General features: G+C 35.7%; 1 protein-coding gene and 1 pseudogene across 2 annotated transcripts; both read right to left on the bottom strand.

Annotated features, from left to right (window-relative positions):
* Positions 1 to 398: 398 nt before the first annotated feature.
* On the bottom strand, positions 399 to 15,771 carry LOC143622829 (UPF0481 protein At3g47200 pseudogene; annotated as a pseudogene). Its single transcript, XR_013151786.1, has 2 exons — positions 14,504 to 15,771; positions 399 to 416 (listed from the first exon to the last, which is right to left on the bottom strand). The product of XR_013151786.1 is annotated as a UPF0481 protein At3g47200 pseudogene (transcript).
* Positions 755 to 2,258, bottom strand: LOC143623003 (UPF0481 protein At3g47200-like). Its single transcript, XM_077094009.1, has one exon. The coding sequence runs from the start codon at positions 2,087 to 2,089 to the stop codon at positions 755 to 757; it is 1,335 nt and encodes a 444-aa protein (XP_076950124.1). The 5' UTR covers positions 2,090 to 2,258.
* Positions 15,772 to 22,788: the final 7,017 nt, after the last annotated feature.

Genomic DNA, 22,788 nt, shown 5'->3' with positions numbered 1-22,788 from the left:
TCTTTTTATTACATCATATTTATATTCACCTAGCATGCCAATGAGAGTAGTTGTATACGTTGGGTAACAAATAAGATAAAACAAAATAAAAGTAAAATTTAAATGCAAAATTATTAAAATTATCAATATATATGGAGACAATACTTCCTAGTTCCTAACTAAAACATTGTTTAGGAAATCGCCCACCCATATTGTTTTGGATTTTGGAAAGCAGTACTTTAGTTATTATAAAATCAATGACTTGGTCAGATGTCTTAAACCAAAAAAAGATAATAAATAAATAAAAATCCTTGCACACATCACTTGTAGCTCCATTTTTATATTAGCTTATTTAGAAAACGTGTTAATGTCATTTGTCGCCATGAAACTTAATAGCCTAAAACAGCCTGCCAACGTCCATGTGATGATAACCACGACTCATACATCAAGGGACCAGAAATCGCAACATTATCCTGCAACTGTGTGGTTCAATTAATTTGCTCGCATTATAGTTATAAACAATTAAATTCTGTGGCAATTATATACCAACAGCCTCATATTAAGTTTACAAACAATTTAATAGCACAATATTTAGCATAAACAAAGCAGAAAATAAACAAGAAACAATCAACTACACAAAAATTAACTAAGTTTATAAATAAAAGTGAAATTGTTCAAACTTCAATCAAACTAACTATTGTTAAGATTGAATATTTATTTATCGTACGGGGCTTGCCCAGTCCTGTAAGATTGGATCCGCCCATGCATGAACCAATCAAGAAGATCGGATATAACTGAGGATAGTGTATACTGTCTGTGCAACGGTTAGAACCAACAAAACGAATGCTGCCAACGCCGATATAAATGACCACGTTGTGTTGAAGTATGTGTATCTAAAACTCGCCCATTGCACATGGAACCCGCTATGATAATGGCGGTTCACATTATCAAATAACCGAGCCAAGTAACAGTCATCGATATCGAAAGAAACATCCTTTCCCATATTGTTAAAAAAAGTTGCAACTTCGGCCTCGGTACCTAAATAATTCTCTATAATGTTCCAGTCACATAATAGCCCCACGTCTCTAGATGTATTAATCAAGCAATCAAGCAATGTAGCATATGTTGTAAAGACTTTTGAGCATCCACTGTGACATTGTTCATATGCAACCGAGTTTAATAAAAACACGCACATGAAATCGTCTATTGTTATAGACGGCATGTGGATTACCCCGTGCTTGAAGTTAACCACGAGGAAGGTTTCGGCTTCCCACGGCTTTAATTTGATTCCCGATCGCCGGAGCTTTGAGATGTTATGAATTATATGTGGTGGAGGGCGGTTGTCGGGTTTTGTAAATTGTTCAAGTTCGGGTGGAAGAAAACTTGACCGGAGAAGGTCGAGCAAGTGTTTAGGTTTATCGTTGGAGTATTTCTCTAGAACGTGTTCGGGTCTTTGTACCGCCTTATTAAAAAAGCGCAACGCTAGTGTAACTAACGTTGGACTATTTGGAGTTTTCGTTAACTCGAACAAATGTTCGAGAACGAAAAATGGGATTTGATTCTCCAGACGAATCAGATCCCGTAAGAAAAAGGAAAAGACCCACGGCATGTTAAAAAGTGGGTCAAAGTCGTCAGCTTTAACCACTTCACTAATCTTTCTAAAAAGCTCAATTATAAAGCAACCGTCGAGTACCATCATCTCGATGAACTCGTCGGTGCTGTAAGGGATGGTCGTGGAGTAACACTCTCGAGCCATGACCTCAAGTGGTTGCACGGCCCTCAGTAGATCCTCCAGGACCATCCCTTTGTCCTCTGTCCGGTCTAGTAACTCACGCAAAAACCTCCACTTGTGCTCCTCAATCATCTCAAGGTGCAGTTGACCGTGGTGAAATGGTCCGATGGAGACGATGGTGGGTTGGTACGATTTACCATTAACATTCATTAGTGTTTGTGGGACTTTGAAGATCGAACATGTGGTTCGGCCAGCCGCAACGCTTAGGAGTTTCGGTGTGTCGGAAAGTTTGTGTTGCATAGCGGTGAGTCTGTCTCGGTTGACTTCCCATATTGTGATGGCATGTTGTTTTTCATGACTTTGAGAATTGATATCCATCTTTGTATTTTGAGGAACCAAAGTTTGATTGGTTTAATGTTATGTAGAATAGAATGGTGTGATAAGAATGTAGGGATAGAGGGAGCCAACACGATAACATGATATTGGTTGATAATTAAGTGTTAACGTGCAACGAAGTATTTAGCTAACGTCATCTCATATCCTGGCCACTATTTTTATTTTATTTTATTTTTTATTATATATTTCATTTCTATGTATGTTTATATTTAATTTTTTGGTTTCAAGATCAAATACAAATTATTCTTAACAGTTAACATGAAAACACTGAGAACCAATTGTTATTATTATTAGGTTTGTTTTGATAAGTGTGTACTGTTAAATTTTTGTTTGTATTGTTTATTTCTGATTATAAAACGTTATAAGTATTTGTTGATTTACATTTTTTTTAGTTATAAGTATTTGTTTTATTATTAGTGTTTTTTTTTTGTTATTATAAAGCAATGTTTAGATAGATTGGTATTATAGTTATTGTTTCTTTTCTTGTTTGTGGTAGATTTGTATTGTTTCATACATTCTCATGTCAAGATTATTTTCTACATAAATTTTCTTTCAAATTAACTTAACTTCTGTATTTTTATAACTTATACACATATTCATGTTTTTAAAATTGCGAATAAAAAATTGTAACGTATTTATCAGTTAAACTTAAACCCATATGACACGCAAAAATTTATTTTCAAAGTATTAACTATTAACATAACCAACCCTTGAAAGCATACACGTGTGTGGATATATAACCACGTACGTAACCAATCTATCGAAAAGTCCACGAGACTAGAGTTTGCTTGACAAAAATGTGCATCATTTATAAATTATAATGTTATTTTATCCAATCCATGAATCCAACATAAATTACTTTTTTATTTAGCCATTTAGGTGAAACTAGTTGATTATTCTCACATTTTGGTGTTTATGAAAAACAAGAAGATATGATATTTTGTTTAATGAAACGCGAGTATTAATAAATAGACTAAAAGATTATATGAAGAGATCGATTCTTGTATTTATGGGTGAAGAATAGATGAAAAATAAAGGGTCATGACTAAAAAATTAGTGTAGTTTTTCATTTTGATTATTAGAATATTCGTAGTCAAAATGCCCTACCTCCAGATATTTCAAGTCATATGATGCTCAAACAGTATTTAAACATTTTGTAAAAAATGGGTTTAGTCATAACTCTCCTCATAACTTTGAAGCAATCATTACTCAAACATTTTATTCTTTTTTGATTTTTTTAATTTTTTAATTAAAACTAAACAAATAAAAATAGATTAATATTCAATTTAATGAATAAAAATTAGATAAAAACGCATAAATTATAAATTTAAAAATACATAAATACTAGAAACAACTCTTTATTAAATAAACGAAATAGATAATAATACTATTCAAGTTCCAACGGCGTTTGACTTTCGTTATGACTTCATACGTGATGTTACGGCGAAAATTAATTTGTCTCGTCATATTTTATCATTTCGAGCACACTTGGTCCTCTGTACAATCACTTTTGAATAAATATTTATGCTGTACGATCACTTTTGAATAAAATATTTTGTACATGTTTATGACTTGGCACGTAAATTGTTAGTATGACTATCCCTTTTGAATAAAATTATTGGCCGTTCAAAAAAAAAAAATAGGTGCAACCAATTATTTTAAATAAATAAAATGACAACTTTAAATGGTTAAGACTTTTCTTCAGAGATGGAGGACTCTAACATATTATATTGAACTTCGTTAGATTACATTCGCTTTATATGACCTAACATATTATACCCTTCCTTGTCCACTTAGACTATGTTGTGACAATATCGACACCACATATTTAAAAAAGACAACATGTGTTTCATTAGTGTACTTTGATTTGCTTTTCATTTGATATATGCTTAGCCTCTTATTGTTCGTTATGTGCTTCATATTGCTTAGATTGTTGATATTTTGATCCCAAGGTTGTCTACTTGTATTTTGAACTTTTTAGGACCAAGCTTCACATTGTTTAGTTCGTTTAGCTTGAGCGGGGAATTTTGTGTAAATATATTGTATTGCATTGGCTATGTAGTTTGTCGTAGTCTCTTAGATTTCCTATCATATTAATTTTTTTAACAACAAATGTTATTATCATTTTTGTCCATATGAGACTCAAACTCTTAACATTTTGTGGTCTCTATCTTATCAAACTCTTATCATACTATAACTAGGGGTTTGCCCCTCGCGCGCTGCGGCGAGGACGCGTATGGATCTCGTCGTTAACTATTGTAACGATAGCAAATATATTTATTTGTTTTCACAATCAACACAGTACGCTCGATGATAACTAAATTATATAAAATCAGCAGAAAAAATATTATTTCTTACGAAATTCATCACCTCTCCGACAAACCTAGGTTTATCATCACCGAGTTATTATGGTTAAGGAGGCTCAGATATGTTCAAAAATATCATCATAGCCAACATACCAAAACTTAAAAAACTTATAATCATCAGCATACACACATGGCAGCTGACACCATCTATGACCAAAGTCGCCGGTAACGACTGTACAACACCCAGTCAGATTGTCATCATCACGTCGTTGTTAACTATGCTCGGGTGTTTGAAACAGTAGCAAATATATTTATTTGTTTTCATAATCAACACAATACGCTCAATGATCAATAAATTATATAAAATCAACAGAAAACATATTATTTCTTACGAAATCCATCACCTCTCCGACGAACCTAGGTTCATCATCACCGAGTTATTATGGCTAAGGAGGCTCAGATATGTTCAAAAATATCATCATAACCAACATACCAAAACTTAAAAAACTTATAATCATCAACATATACACATGGCAGCCGCCACCATAGACGACCAAAGTCGTCGGCAACGGCCGGAAAAATCATCATCGGGTCATAGAAAAGGGTTTAAGCATCTCTCTAGAACCCAATATATTCTCAGATACACCGTCGCTACTAATCATCTGTAACATCACGGGAATTTTGGGCCAAAAACGACAACTCTCCAAAGTTAAGGGACTAATTCTGCCAAATTCAAACTCCAAAGTTAAAAATGAAAATCTGTTTTCTTGTGCTATCGCGCTACGCGATGGGGACAAGGGACAAGCCATCGCGTATCGCGAAGGGGCTTGGTCAAACCTTCTGGAAGGGTCAATAACGATACACGATCGCTGGTTGGACCTACGTCATCGCGTATCGCGATGACGTGTCCTGACACCTCTGGCACAAGACTGCCACGCGTCCACACGTGGCACACCTCTCGCCACGTGTCCCGACACGTGGCAACTCGTGGCACATCGTCCGCCACGTGTTAACACGTGGCACACCGTCTGCCATGTAGCAACACGTGGCAGACCTACGTTGTGACTGTGCGTAGCTACACGCGCTATGCGATGGGTGACTAGGAGCCTATCGCGTATCGCGATAGGATCCAAGATTTTGCCTATAAATAGCAGGTCCGGGGTCTTCATAAACCACATCCAAAATCAGTTCTCAATCATCTCTCTACTCTCTAACTACACCTCGAAATTCGTGCCAATGATCCACCTCGAAAACCGTGCCCCGATTCCTCGATAAACGTGCCATACCTCGATATTCGTACCACTCCCCGACGACGTTCCGAGCAAGAAGGTGGTGTAGTTATTACAACCCGACGACCACCTCGAAGTGTGTGCCGAGAAGAAAGTTAGTGTCTCGAGAAGCGTGCCGAAGTGAAGTGGTGATCAAAGCGAGTGTTGAAAAGACTAAGCAGCGTAGAAGTGCTGCTCGAGTATCTAGGAAATATTAAGCCGAGGAAAGGTAAGGCTTACTACCCGACAAAAATAATAATAAAATATTCTAAAAGGCTTAATGCCCAAAATCGGAATTATACTCGATGTTTATGAAAAGAAGTTATATAACAAAGAAAAGAAAAGAAAAGGGAAATTTAAAAATGTAAGTATATATATGTGTGTGTATGATTATATATATACATAGTTCTTTGTTATAATTATTAATTAAGTATAATGTGTATTCTTAAATAATAAAGAAAAGAATATGTTTCTTAAAGAAGAAGAAACGTCGGGTTTTTATAATAAACTAAAGGTTTATAAATATTGCTTTTAAAACTAAAGGTTTTAAAGTAAAAGAAATGAACTAAAGGTTCATCGAGGTAATAAGACTAAAGGTCTTAAGCCGGATTGTATATCCGACTAATAAAAGTTATACTCGTACTATAGGTGCGAGATAGCAAGAAATATTACGCAAGGACGGTGTTGGAAACCGATCCCGATCAAAGGTGAATACGCCACACTTTTACAAGCTTGTTTTCAAATAAATAAACGTGTTATGTGTAAAACTTTACATGAGACAAAGTGTCTCTAAAAACATTATTAATAAGAGTAAAAGCCTAGCCCTCAGGCTATAGTATACGTTCGTCTGGATCCTTACATATGTGGTAAAATGCGGTGGGCACATCGCACCACGCCTGGTCACGACCTCCAGCCACGATGGGCCGAACCAAAGTATGTTCGAGTGAGAATGACCTTGTGTATATTTATGATACCTAAGTACGTCGGGACGCTGCGGTGTCTTGCTGGGGTGATCTAGGTAGAGGCTCGAGTTTATAATGATGTTTTTTTAACTTTGTTATTCCTAAGCCAAGATGGGCCGAGGCACGCGTAACCCTCGAGGGGTAACAAAGTAAAAGAAAATGTTTTTGCGTTAGCATATTCACCAGCATTCGTTGCTGATGTATTTTTATAACATTTTGCAAGTAACCAAGATTAGAGCTATGGGACAAAGGCTCAAGAATCCGATGGCTCGGATAATTTTTGTTAAATGTTAATATAACTAAAATGGTGGTTTTGTAAACTTAAAACAAGTAAACACAAATGGAACTTGTTTCCATCTTTTGTAATGTAAATATTTTATAACTTTGATCCTTATATTTTATAAGTCTTCCGCTAATTAACCGTAAATATGATTTATTTAAAAATGTGGTACCAACTATCGAGTCACACGCCTAGGCCTAGTATGGGGGTGTGACATCATCCACGGCAGCCGTGGAGTCACCGGAGAAGGAGTGCAGAGAAAGCAATAGGCGTCGCACAATCCGCCGCTACCACAGACAGCCGGAGCCGCCGGCAACAGTGGGGCAACTCCCGTCTCTTTGTTTCCCTCTCTAAAACCACCCTTCATCCCTCTTTCTCTCTCTAGATAAACAACCCTATATCCGTAGTCGTCAACAATATACTCGACAACCATGGACTCGCCTCCACCGCCGGCAAGTAAACGGCAACAGTTGCCGGAAAAGGTGGACCAGAGAGTTTGATGTTTAGAGAGAGAGAAAATGGTTGACAAAAAGTGAAGATAAGATCTAAATGGGTTACAGAAAAAATGGATATCAGCAAATAACACGTATCACAAACGTGTCAACATCTTGATGCATATAATGGTTGTAACCTGTGCATTAAAAACTGTAGCACTAAAACAATAGCCAAATGTGAGTGTAGGTGAACTTCCAAATTAATATATGACAGAATTACAAATTTTGTCCTTTAAAAAAAGCCAAATTACGGTTCGTGTTCTTTTTTTAGTTTCTTTGCAGGCGGTCTACTTTAAACATTTTTTTTCTACACGTTATGTCCTTTACGCTAACTAGGTTAGAAAAACTAGTTAAATACCCTCACGTGAGGCGCATGTGAGGGCAATTTTGTCTTTTCGTCTATACATAATAAAAAAATATAAAACTCTTTCTCTCTCTTCTATCAAACTCTACTCTCTCTCTCCCTGCTTCTCTTTCTTTCTTAATCACCCACCACCACCACCAACTCACCACCACCAGCCACCCCCACACCTGCCCCCATCCAATCTCCGGCAACCACTACCGGAATCAAGATTTGGAGCTCGCCGGAAAATCAAGATCTCCGAGCTTAAAGAATCAGATCTGGAGCTTAAAACCAATAATTGATTAAAAAAAATCCCAAAATAGAAAGCCCAAAACGAAAAAAACCCAGATTTACATTTTTCCCAAAAAAAGATTCAAATTTCAAGAAGTCAAAATTGAAGACTGTAACCACTGAATCCTTCAAGGGTGTTTTTAATTTCAATTTTTTAATGAAAAAAAACCAACACCCACACAAAAAAACCCCAAATTCCACCCCCAAAAAACCCCAATTAAAAACCCACAAAAATTAATCAAATTAACGTAAAACCCAGAAACCAAACCTCACGAATCGTAGCCATTCGCCTCGTTTCCTCTTCAATTCGACCCAATTGAGCTTGAACCCGTTCCCTAACCGCCAATTTCTTCTTCTCAATCTCTTCTTCTTTCGCCTTGAAAGTAGACAAAGCAGACCTAGACATCTCTTCATCTTCCTTGGTAATCAACCAGTTAAAGCTCAAGCTGCAGGAGATTTGACCGGCTTGCATCAGGGTCTGCAGCTGCTCGCTTGATTGCCCCAGATCCATCAAGAATCTGATCCACTACCGGAATCAAGATCTGAAGCTCGACGGAAAATCAAGATCTCCGGCTCGCCGATAGTGGTTGCCGGAGGTTGGATGGGGGCAGGTGTGGGGGTGGCTGGTGGTGGTGAGTTGGTGGTGGTGGTGGGTGATTAAGAAAGAAAGAGAAGCAGGGAGAGAGAGAGTGGAGTTTGATAGAAGAGAGAGAAAGAGTTTTATATTTTTTTATTATGTATAGAAGAAAAGACAAAAATGCCCTCACATGCGCCTCATGTGAGGGTATTTAACTGAGTTTTTCTAACCCAGTTAGCATAAAAGACATAACGTGTAGAAAAAAATGTTTAAAGTACACCATCTATAAAGAAACTAAAAAAAGACACGAACCGTAGTTTGACTTTTTTAAAGGACAAAATTTATAATTCTGTCTTAATATATATATAACTAGTAGACTATGATTGGAATTTTGATCTAGACAGTTATCAACCTGTATCACTTCATAAAAAATATATATTGGGCTCTTAATGTTGTGAATCCCGTTCATATAATCAAAACTCCTTTCAATACGACTACATTACAAGCTTAAAGTTTTACAAAAAGAACCCCAAAATAAACTATTGTCCCAGGCCTGACCCAACACTGTGTTTGGGCTTTTGACTAAGGCTTATGTACCGAAACTAGCTTTGTTTTTTAAGAGCCTCGTATAGTCGTATACTTCTTCCAAGTTCCAGCCTATTAAATGATGTGAACATAACATAACCGAGAACTAGGCCGTTGCAATAACCTTTGATCAATTTGATTCATGAACGTGCGTATATTAGAATGAGTCTTCTACTTTTCTAGGGTAGCATACTATGATACTAGCATCTACTCCTCATCAATTTGGTTGATGAAGCGTAAAAAAGTTTTTAAAACATTTTGTTAAGGAATTAATGGAAGGGCTAGCTTGTAAACTGGTTAGGATCGTGTCAAACAAAGAGTAAATCAATTTGGTTGATATAATGCTAAATATTTATGTTTCCCGTGTATATTTTAATTAATATTTTAATAGTTTTTGTTCGTTTTTAGTCGAGATTTGTATACTACTAAAGTTTTTATGTTTCGTAGGTTCCGGGGTTTGATCGTGATGAAAAAGGGTGAAAAACGAGCTAAAACGAGCCAAAACGGAGATCTGGAACGCGTCAGGAAGAACCGGAACAGAGAACCGGTCAGACCGGGCCGGTCTGACTGGCCCCCATGGAGGAGCACGCCGCGCTGCGCCTAGGGGAAAGGCAAAAAGCCCTAGGCGCGGCGCCTAGGCACAACTGGGCTAAAATTATTTTGTTTTTGCTTATTGTCGGGCCTTGTTTTCACTATTTAAACACTTTAACTTAAACCTGACATATCCTGAAGCCACCAGACGATTTTGGAGAGTTCTTGGAGCTATTTTACGAGTTTGTTGGTGATTATGAAGGCACGAGAACAGCCGGTGAAGAGCTTTACGTTCAAGATCGAAGACTACGGGTTTTATTGCCTTTAATCTTTCGTTTCTCATTATTTCACCATGTTTTCAGTTTGATTTAGACTATATGATGCTAGGCTAAACTTCATAAACTACCTAGGACGTGATGAACCTTTGTTCGGTTTGATTTTATTTGGATTTTTGTTTCGTTATGGATATTATGTTCTAAGTAAACGGTTGAGTTTTATTTAGTTGATGCGTATGATTGCTTGGTTTTGTTTACTTGAATTTATTGTTTCACATTGCCCTTGTTGATTGTTTCATAGGATAGAGCTTTGTTAGGTCATTTACTGTGTGTTCTTGACTAGTTTATGATTGATATGCATTAAAATCATAGAAATAATAAAATCAATTAAATAGATAAAAGTGAGCTGCTAGCCTAGAAAGCTGTAAGGTGATAGGTTATTGATAGATCTTTGTTGGTCAGGATTGCTAGATTTAGTTCTTCGTAAGGAGTCCGTCTAGGTTTGATTGTCAGCTTAGTCTATTAAGTCAATTGAGTCTTCTTAACTATCTTTTGAATTCCGCGCTGTAAGGTAGGTTTTCATCAAAAAAGATACTTAGACATAAGCAATTAAATAACCGTAAGGAAGTTTAATATAAACTGGTGAGTCTTAAAACTTGTTAGAAATCCATAGGCGTCTTCTTGAAGTTCAAGGGTCCTGTTCGGGTTTTCTGCCAAGAGTCTATCTTATGATCCCGGTTCCATAACTTGCGTTTTTCCATTTAAATTAATAACCGTAACTTTGGGGATTCCGGCCTGGGTAGTTATTTTAATCATCTGAATTAATCCAAGTTTTCTAAATTGTTTATTAGTTAAAATTAATTAGGTTTAAGTTTTATTAATTAATTAATAAGTAATGATTATGTTTTATTATTATTTAAATAATTTGGGTTTATTTATTATTTTATTAATTAGTTTATTAATAGTTTAATTAAAGTAATCATTAGTTAATTATCATTAGAGTTTTAATTAATTAGTTTTAAAATCCCCCTCAAATATTATTAATAAATAGTCGTGTCTTGTATTTGAGTCTAATTTGCTAATTTTGTAATTTAAAGAGTCTCATGGGTTCGATATCCGGACTTACTTAGCTGTACTAGAGTCGACCGGTTCACTTGACGGTTAGTAGTTTAAGTTAAGTTTAAGGGTCTATAGTATTACTTAGTGTTTAGATTAGTATAATTTTAGTTATTTATTTTATAACTACTTTTAGCACATCAATGTTGCAGGTACAGCAGCTTGTCAGAATAATAAGTGGGAAGATATAAACACGTGTCAACTCGCGCTCACCATGATGGAGCCTACCAACTTTAATGAAGCAATTCAACATAAAGAGTGGTTAAAGGCCATGAAAGAGGAGTTAAGATCGTTGGAAAGTCACAAGACCTGGTCATTAGCAAGTCTACCTGATGGGAAAAAGGTTATTGGCCTGAATTGGGTTTATAAATTAAAGGTTGGAGCATATGGTAATATTCAAAAGTATAAGGCAAGATTAGTGGCCAAAGGGTATTCTCAGGAATATGGAATCGATTATGAGGAGACGTTCTGTCCGGTAACTCGATTTGAAACCATTCGGGTAATACTTTCAATAGCAGCCCAACAAGGATGGAATATACATCAACTGGATGTGAAGTCGGCCTTTCTTAATGGCCCACTTCAGGAGGAGGTTTATGTCGTTCAACCTCCTGGATTTGAAATCGAGGATCAAGAAGATAAAGTATACAAGCTGCATAAGGCTTTGTATGGGTTGAAGCAGGCCCCTCGTGCATGGTATGAACGGATTGATGGGTATTTACAAACGCATATGTATTTGAGGACTCAAAGTGAACCAACAGTATATATCAAGAAAGCTGGTAAAGAAATCATAATCGTATGCATATATGTCGATGACATAATCTATACGAGTTCGTCTGAAACCCTACTGTTGGAGTTCAAAACCCTAATGCAAAAGGAGTTTGAGATGTCTGATCTAGGTAATATGTCATATTTCCTTGGCCTAGAAGTAATACCAAGAAACGGTGGGATGTTGGTATCTCAAAGACAGTATGCTATGGGCCTGCTTACCAAGTTTGGAATGAACAATTGCACACCATCGCTAACTCCAATGAATTGTGGTGAAAAGTTCAAGGTAAATGATGTTGATGATTTAGCATATCCTCGGGTATTCAGAAGTATTGTTGGTGGACTATTGTATCTTTCACACACAAGGCCTGATCTCGCATTTGCAGTTGGTATAATTTCTCGGTATATGCAGAACCCTACTGTATATCATCTCGGTGCAGCAAAGCGAATACTCAGGTATGTAGCTGGTACAATGGAGTATGGACTATGGTATGAGTATGGAAAGAATATAAAGCTAGAAGGATATACAGATAGCGACTGGGCTAGCTCGTTAGAAGATAGAAAAAGTGTTTCTGCAAGTGTGTTCTCATTGGGTTCGGGGGCTGTATCGTGGAGTTCAAAGAAGCAACCGATTGTTGCTCTTTCCTCAACTGAGGCTGAATATGTGGCTTTAAACGCTGCTGGCTGTCAAGCGGTATGGCTAAGAAAGTTGCTTGGAGAATTGGGATATGAACAAAGGGAGCCAACGACAATTTTTTGTGATAATAAATCTGCAGTATTTCTTTCTAAAAATGCTGCTTTACACAATAGGAGTAAGCATATAGATGTTAAGTATAATTATCTTAAAATTTTGGTGGAAACAAAACAAGTGGAGGTGTTGTCATGTTACACTGAGGAGCAAGTTGCTGATATACTTACAAAGGCTTTGGGCAATGAGCAATTTTGTTATTTGAGAAATCTGATGGGAGTTACAAAGCTTTGAATTAAGTGGGGGTATTGAGATATTAATTCAAAGTATTATTAATTATCTTTTTATTATCTTGTCCCGTAAGTTAAGGTAGTTTGATATTTATCTTGTTATTAGAATTAAGGTTTTTTGTGTCTTTGTATTTGAGTCGGTTTGGTATTGGCTTCCCTATTTAAAGGGTTTATTGATTAATGAAAGTTAAGATTTGTTTTGTTATTCTCCTCGTATTCTTGATTTCCATATTCCAATATGTTGTTCTAGTTCATTGTGTGCATGCATGAATTTGGACCGAATTCACGGTGGTAACCCACAAAAACTACCACTTATCAACGTCAAAATGAATAATGGCATTATGATAAGTAAGAAATCAATGAAGAATTGAGGGTAACGATGGGGTCGTGGGGTATGGTCAATTCTTAAAAGGTGCTTCGTCATGATGTTTGGTATCAAAACTTATGATGAATTGATTATACGAGTTTAATAGTTTATCATGATAACGAGAGAAAAAAATTTGATTTAAGACGGTATGTTTGGCTCAAGCCATAACCATTTTTTTAATCTTACTTCATCTGCTGTTGATTGAACACTGTCTGAACATCAGATAAAGCCACCGCTTTCATATGTAATGGTAATGGTGATGTATAAGTTTAGTAAGAAGTTTTATTTAAAAAAGATAATACAAAACAAGCAACAATCTGGAATTCGCTAGTTGTTTGTGCTTTTGTAATGGTTGATATCAAATCTTGGGGCGCCCAGCAAATTTGACTAATCAAAGTTCTCCTCTTTTGACTCGTGTTATATATCACTTTTTTCTACTTTAAAAGACTTGGCAGCCACAAGAAGGCTTCTCACTAGTCGCTACTAGTGTTAAAAATAAATTCTATAATAGGTGAGTCTTAATTACCTATTTAATTCACATGGAGATATTTGTAACAGTAGGGCCAAAAATATGTCCTTGGGTCACTAAAATCAACTATGTAACTTAATAATATTAAGAGAGTTTATATAGTGTCTAAGGTTGAAGTAAAGTAATACATTTAGGTAAAAAGATTTTAAAGTAACAAATTTGAGTTTTAAGTTTTAATTTTGTAACGAGTTTGGGTATTAACATTACCTTAAGTTAACATTTCTGTTAAGATAAAGACATTTTAGTCTTTTCAGTTTTATAGGACTAATCATGTATAATTGGGTGAGGAACTGATTATATAATTTACTTAAAAAGGATAATATTTGTATATCATCATTTATTTTTGTTTTATATTTATAAGGTATTATAAAAAAATAACATATTTAATACAATATTTATTCAGTCAGGAAAGCCGAAGGTTGGTAAAACCCGAGCACTGGATTGATTGGAAAGTCTACACGAATTCGAGAGAGTCAGCACGATCTATTTGTGTTTATTTTTTTTGTAATAGAAAAAAACAATAACAAAAAAAATTAAATGTTTAAAGCAAAATACAAAAGACAACGTACACTTTAAATAACCAAAAAGGACATTTACAGCCTAGCCAACTTGCCAAGTTGTGTTGTGTTATATGTTGTTTGTCGGACAGTTTCGGCCTTTTTTTGAAAACGAGTATATGTCATGATAACCACGACTCATACATCAATGTACCAGTACCCATGCGTGAACCATACCATTCAGGAAGACCTGGTGTAGCTAAGGACAGTGTAAACTGTTTGTATAACAGTTAGAATCAACAAAACGGAAGCTGCCAATGTGGATATATAAAACCAATTGGCATTAGGTAGCCAGAGTTTTAAACCAGCCCATTGTACGTGCCACCCGCTACAATAATAGCGGTTCACATTATCGAAAAACCGAGCCAAGTAACACTCGTCGATAGCGAAAGAAACATCCTTTCCCATATTGTTGAAAAGAGTCGCAACTTCGGCCATGGTGCCTATATAATTCTCTATAATGTTCATATCACATAAGAACTCCACGTCTGTAGTCGTATTAATCAAGCAATCAAGCAATGTAGTATACGTTGTAAAGGCGTTGGAGCTTCCACTGTGACATTGTTCAAATGCAACTGAGTTTAATAAAAACGCGCACATGAAATCGTCGATTGTTATAGACGGGATGTAGATTACACTGGGTTTGAAGTTAACCATGAGGAAGCTTTCGGCTTCTTGTGGCTTTAATTTGATTCCCGATCGGTAAAGCTTTGAGATGTTATAAATTATATGTGGAGGGGGATGGTAGTCGAGTTTCGTGAGGTGTTCGAGTTCGGGTGGAATAAAACTTGACCGGAGAAGGTCGAGCAAGTGTTTGCGGTTAACGTTGGAGTATTTTTCTAGGACGTGTTTGGGTCGTTGTACGCTTAAATTGAAAAAACTCAACGCTAGTGTAACTAGTGTTGGGCTATTCGACGTTTTTGTTAACTCGAATAATTGCTCGAGAATGAAAAACGGGATCTGATTCTCCAAACGAATCAGATCCCGTAAGAGAAATGAAAAGATCCACGGCATTTTGAAAAGTGGGTCAAAGTCGTCAGCTTTGACCCCTTCACTAATCTTTCTAAAAAGCTCAATTATAAAGCAACCATCGAGTACCATCATCTCGATGAACTCGTCAGTGCTGTAAGGGATGGTCGTGGAGTAACACCCTCGGGCCGTGACCTCGAGCGTTTGCACGGCCCTCAGTAGATCCTCCAAGACGATCCCTTTAGCCAATGTTCGGTTTAGTAACTGATGTAGGAACCGCCACTTGTGCTCCTCGATCATTTGAAGGTGCGGTTGACCATGGTGGAAGGGTCCGATGGAGACGATGGTTGGTTCGTATGATTTACCGTTGATGTTTACTAGGGTTTGTGGGACTTTGAAGATCGAACATGTGGTTCGACCAGCTGCCACGCTTAGTAGCTTCGGCGTGTCTGAAAGTTTGTGTTGCATAGCCGTGAGCAGGGGCGGACCCACATAGTGGGGATCGGGGTCCCGGGACACCAATGTTTTTTAAAAATTTATTAGAAGCGGTATATTAAATTTTTTGAGGACCCCATAAGATTTAATACCTGGAACCCATACTATTAATGTTGATGTGGTCTGGTGGAAAGTCCATTGTTTTATCTTTGAAAGGTCATGGGTTCAAGTCTTACAAGGCTCAGTTTTTGGTTTTTTGTGTTAATTTTTAGTGTTAATCAATCATTTGATTGCTAATGTTGCAATGATAACTTTGAAACATTCAAACACCTCTAAAATACATATCATTGTTTTCAACTTTATGCATGGTTTTCTTTAGAAACATTTAAACACTTTAAAATATCAGTTTTATTTTTCACTAGTTTAAGTTAATGGTTTTCAACACATGCTTATGAAAGGGTGGATCTAGGTTCTATTTCAAAAATGTTTAAGAAAGGGAAAACAAAGTGTTTATGTGTCAACCCGACCCATTTTGACCCGTTCAGGTAGTGATGATTGAAAAGAAAGTTTTATTATGATATTGTTTTTTATTATGTTCTTCGCCTCGACCCGACCTGAACAATGACCGACCCGAAAAATTTGAACACCGAAAATATGGGACCCCATTGGCAAAAAATCCTGGGTCCGCCACTGGCCGTGAGTCGGTCTCTGTTGACTTCCCATATTGTGATGGCATGTTGTCTTTCATGACTTTGAGAATTGATTAGGGATGGCAAAAAAACCCAAACCCGATGGGGAAAACCGAAACCCGCCCCGTTCGGGGCGGGTTCGGGGACACTTAATCGGGGACGGGTCCGGGTTCGGGTTTTCCCCGTTTAAGTTAATCGGGTTCGGGGCGGGTATGGTATAGCCTGTACCCGCCCCGTATACCCGCCCCGTATACCCGTTTAAAACCCGTTTAATTAAATATAATTTTTATATTTATATATAATATATTATTTATTATTTATTTTCCCAATAAGGCTGCCTAACCCATTTTCCCGTATACCCGTTTAAAACCAGTTTCCTACTTTCCCATTTGGCCATTTACCCTAACCCTAGAACAACCTCCGAGGCATATTGCCAAACTATTGAATATGATTGTGACGATGGTATTGAGGTAATACATATATATATGGTTTATCGTTTACATTTTAATATGGTTTAACATTGATTCTTATATAGTTTCCAATTAATATGTTAATGTTTGATTATCATAGCAATCCGGCGTGACAAGTGTTTGAATGGTTGAATGGGTGCGGTATGGACGTGTAAGAAGGATCAATCATGAAGTTAATTTCCGTTGTGATGGGAGAAATAAACATTTTTATGTATTAATAATGTCTTTTGTATGTGTAATGTGTTTGGATATTGAACTTTTTGTGTATTAATATTGTATTGTAATTTTGTATCATTTTCTTACAATCGGGTTTTAAACGGTGAACCCGACGGTTAAATGGGGATCCCCACGGGGAATTTAGCCCGTTTAAAAACCATTTATGCTAGACGGGTTCCCCGAATACCCGCGGTTTTCCCCGAATCCCCGATGGGGATTCCCCGTTTAGTCCCCGCGGGTTTTTAGACGGTTTTGGTAATGGGTTTTATAAACCGGGGCGGGTATGGGATTGGCATTCCCCGCCCCGAAACCGCCCCGTTGCCATCCCTAGAATTGATATCCATCTTTGTATTTTGAGGTACCAAAGTTTGATTGGTTTAATGTTATGTAGAATAGAATGGTGTGATAATTAAGAACGCAGAGGTAACGTGCAACGATCCTTATATACATTGTATCCAATATAACGAACGAAGCTTCGGATTTTTATTAATTTACACTCAATATGTTACAATTTCAAAGATGCTTGACACAAGTGTTATTTTTAATGTTATTTTAACCTATCCAACTTGTATCACTTTTTTATTTAGACATCTTGGTGCAACCAATTAATTAAAATGAAACAAAAATGACAGGTTTAAAATTTAAACGGTTTAAGACATTTGCAGATATGGGTGCCTCTCATAAAGTCATAATTAAGTAGTTTTAAGTAACATGTAGATGGTATTATAATTTTATTTAAGCAATATACACACGGTACATACCCAACAAGGCAACAAATCACTCGGGTCGTGTTCAGAAAACGAAGTAATTTAAGTTTACTGGAGAGAAATGTATATGTAGTAAACCTATATGACATACTCTACATAGTGTCACTCTTTATGTTCAATCTTCTAGAAAACTAGTTGAAGTTATGGAGGCTACAATTTCTTTGTTGTCGCCACCTTGGTGAACATTTTTTTTTACAAGACAACTGTAAATAATAATTTCTTTATATTTCTTGCCTAACTATGATTAGAAGTATTTCTGGTTATCAACAATTTAAGCTGTTTGCTAGCGTATGCAAATGCAATACAGCAATAACCTTTTACAAGACATATTGCGTATGGCCGGCCCACTTCATAAGAACATATATGTTGGGCTACTAAAGTAATTGAGGCCTGCTTAAAAAAATATATACATATTTAAAAAAGCCCAAAACCAACTATTGGCCCAGGTCTGAATTCAAATTCAATGTAACTGGGCTTTTGACTCAGGCTTATGTACCTAAACCGAAACTTCGGATGATAATTGCTTTCTTTCTTAAGAGCCTCGTATACTTCTTCCAACCCATGAAATGATGAGAACACAAAGACATAACCAGAATTGGCGACATACGACTGAATGTAGTAACCTATGAGCGATTTGATTGATGAACTTGCATCTATTAGAATGAATCTAGGATAGCATGTGCTCCTCATCAATTTGGTTGATGAAGCGTAAAAACTTTTACGTGTTGTTCTTTAATGAATTAATGAGCTTTAGAAGGACTAGCAAGTACGGGTTTTGAAGAAAGTGTCCATGTTTTAAACATGGGATCCATAGATCGGGGTTGTTAATTGAAGCCTTGTGTGATGCAACATTGGCCAGCGGGGCGTAAAAAATACAAACACTTCTGTTGTACAGCTTTACTTTGCATCATTGAAAGATTTTCAAGGATTAACCAGTACACCCAAACAATTCAACATAAGTTGCATAAATGCAGTCTTCAAAACACTTGACATGTTACACATAGATAATGAATTGTTTTTTCTTCCTGATAAAATCATTTTACATTTTATTTAGTAATCTAAAGCAATGAAAAAAGATAAGCCTTTACCCAATTAACCACAATCATTTTGGTTATAAAGCCCTATCATAACTTTGTTATTAATAAGATTTAGTAAGTACGACGATGAATGTCTTATTAGCTTTTTACTTGTTTTATATTTTCTTAATATTACCGTAGTGATTCCTAATCTGAATTTGACTCAAAAGATCCACCATATCTTACTATATTAATAAAAGAAAATGTTGAAGGTTAAGTGTCAAACATATATTTCTTCTAATTTCTAATCTCTCATCTCATTCTTTCTAGCTATTCATGGCTCATGGGTCAAAACCATTTTGTCAAGTGAGTTATAATATAGTGTGGATTTTATTCATTATGGAATTAAGTATCAATTTCATACTTGAGATTTGCTCAACTACGCAACTTTAGTACATTTTTTAAACTTCTTGCAAATCAACACTTTGACGTTTTCATTGAAATCAAGCTATTTTAGTACTTTTCGTTAACCCCGTTTGTTTTTTCCATTAAATTAATTTATAAATATTTTGAAAATCACAATTGAAATAACGAACCTTATTTATTTGTATCATTTGACATATCTTGTGTAATACACGGGTTCAAAAGCTAGTATACATTAGACCTTTTAAGTAATAGATCTAATTAAAAACTTAATAATAAATAAATAAGCCAAAACATAGTATGTTTTGTTTCTTAACACTTTTCAGAATTAACAATTTCGAATTAACTTTATATTTATTGGTATTTGGTGTCATATTTTCTAGGTGGTGTAAAAAACCGGTTCATGATCTTGTCAAAAAAGTAAAAATCAGTTCGGTCCAAACCAAATAAAATCGATCATACCCGAGCGGATCAGTTTTGAAACGATTTCCACTTCAAACCGGTTTTAATATCTGATCTTATGTATACATATACAAAATGAGTTTGAACCAGCTGATCTGATCTAAACGGGTTTCACCTATACCGGCTCCGGATCATTTTTTGATCCGATTGGTTGTGCACCACTATCTTTTCTGCAATTGTATTCATACTTTCTTTTTCGAAATTTATATTTGTTCACACTCATATATGCAATAATTTACACATGCTTAAGTCTGAAAATAGTCAAATACCCAAAGTAGATATATATATATATTTATACTACGGAATTCAAATATTTGTGGTAGTGGTCTATTTTCAAGCTAAGAACTATACATGAGTTTTGGATGGTTTTCTCTTTAAATATTTGATGAGTCCCGAGGTTAAACGATATTTTCAACTAGCGTAATTTAAATTACAAATTAATAATAATAATAAAATAAATTAAATTAATAATGCCTCTATTAATGAAGTTTTTGATGAGCTGTACTTTATAATTTTTTGATATTTTCTTCATATTTTTTTTAACAACATTTGAATCTATTTCTTAATACTTAAGTCTTTCTGATAAAGGATGTTAATCTTTCATATTAATTTAGACATCAAAGGCACACACTCACCCGATAACATTATCAAGAAGGAAATCCACCACAATGAGAAAAGCCACTAAGTCATGTTTCGAACCACAGACTTCAAGTAATTCTAAGTCTTAACTATCAGTCTCATGCAATTAAACCAGAAGGCCTATTGCTATTTTTTTTTTTTCATTCTAGTTCAGTTAACTTTAAATAAACAGATTCAATCCTAATTAAAATCCGAGTATTATTATTTTCAAATTATTAGAATACTCCTTTAATACTTAACCAATTTTGAAAGAAACCCAACCTAAAGGAAAGCTGGAAATATGGACCCACGTTGCACTAAATTCATAATAACTACTACCACCACCACTTATATCTTTTTAACACGTACACACAGATTCACTCGTTTGTTATCAAACACTCATGATACATTACGTCTAGCATTCAAATTTTAATAATGTAGGTGATTAATAAACGGGTGGGTTGATGTATAGTAATGATGACTAGTCGTACATAGCAAACCGCTCGGTTAATTTGATTCATTTAAGACATATGTTTATTTTATCTATTTAATATTAACTTTTACTCTTTTGGAATGTTATTCTTGTTCTCTCTTATCAGTTAAAATTTAAAAAATGTATAAGTGAGTCGATGCCATAATATATATGGTGGTCTATTTTCAAGTTCAAGAACTATGCATGAGTTTTTGGTTAGTGGTATAGTTCAAAGTCAACTAACAAATCACAACTAAATTTTGTTAACTACTCTATCCGAAAAAGCTTTAGGTTTTAATTATAGTAGAAAGCTATCATACGAACTAAAAAACTGTACTAAGCATGCGAATCAAATAATGTAATTATATATACAAGCGGTATAATTATGTAATTACATTGTATTGTAATTACATTATACTATAATTACACTATACTATTATTACACTATGTTGCATATATAATTACAGTACTTGATTCGCACAGTTATCATGATAATTCAATTTGTATTTGATTACACTCATAATTATAAGAAAACAATGTATACGTTAAAAATATCAACTCAGTAAAAATAAATGTGATAAAATGGATTATAATTTAAAATATTAATTGGCTAGGGTGGTCATAAAGGGACCCTTCTATGGAGAGACTAATATGTGTTGTTTGTCTTATATAGGTCCGAAGAGTAGCAACCGAGGAGAACCATTAAAGATTCTTGTATCATATAGAAATCGTGAATCGAAATAGACATTGTATCGTCAAGGTGTCTGGCTATAGATAGGTTTAATCCACGGTGATATTATGGACTATCTACAAAACTGGTCGAGTAAAGGTCGCCCGAGAGTGATTGAAGAAACAAAATGCGGCCACTTAGGATTGTACTCTAGGAGTTGGGTATTATTTTCTTTTTCTTTTAATTTGAGTAAATTACATGGATCGGATCAAATGGCGGATGTGATGAACTTTCTCATCACACACCTCACGTCCTCACCTAATCAAATGGTGTCACATCACCAACCCCAAATCTATCACATGTGATGGTTTTTTACTAGGGGGTGGTGGTGTGGTGGTGTGTGATGGAATTTTTTTTTTGTTTTTCTTTTGCAACTTAAAAAAATAAAACAATATTTTACTAGAACTTAAAAAATAAAAACAATAGTTTACTAGAACATAATTCAACTTAAAAATTAGAAATAAAAAATAAAGGTTACAATAAACGTCTATTCCTCGTCTGAATCCGGAAATTCCAAACCTAAAGAACCTCTAAGCTCAACTAGATCCCATCTCAACCGATGATGAATATCTTCATCCCACAAATCTAATTGGACATCATCGGGAACGGGAACTTGAGTCGAATGATCCGGTATCCAATCTGGAGAAATTGCATTTCCATCTTCTTTTATTAACATATTGTGTAATATGATGCATGCATACACGTAGCTAGAGATCGTGGGTTTTTCATTGCACGAACCGGTCGACTAAGTATGCACCATCTACCCTTTAAAACACCGAAAGCTCTCTCGACATCTTTTCTTGCCGATTCTTCAAACTTCTTGAACGCATTTTCATTGGTCTCGACAGGAAACGAGAAGGCTTTCACAAAAACATACCATTGCTGGAAGATACCATCGACAAGATAGTAGCCACGTCTGTAATATTTCCCGTTGACAAAATACGGACAGAAAGGTGCGGTGCCATATGTTACGCTCTGAAACAACGGTGATGTGTACAGAACAGTGATGTCTTTGTTTGAGCCGGGAACACCAAAATAAGAATGTCAAATCCATAAATCATTTGACGCAACCGCTTCTAGTGAGATGGTCGGTCGTTTGATATCACCCCTAACATACGCCCCTCGCAACTCCCGTGGACAATTCCTCCATTCGATATGTGTACAATCGATGCTACCGAGCATCCCTGGAA

The sequence above is a fragment of the Bidens hawaiensis genome, unplaced genomic scaffold, assembly GCF_021521415.1.
Source record: "Bidens hawaiensis isolate Kalapana, Puna unplaced genomic scaffold, B.hawaiensis_p1.1 tig00003244_1, whole genome shotgun sequence".
Lineage (NCBI taxonomy): Eukaryota > Viridiplantae > Streptophyta > Magnoliopsida > Asterales > Asteraceae > Bidens > Bidens hawaiensis.
The sequence above is the reverse complement of the archived record's forward strand: the minus strand, read 5'-3'. Positions and strand labels throughout refer to the sequence as shown.

Coding starts and splice junctions, on each gene's coding strand:
- LOC143623003 (XM_077094009.1), bottom strand. CDS start 2,089: ATGGATATCAATTCTCAAAGTCATGAAAAACAACATGCCATCACAATA.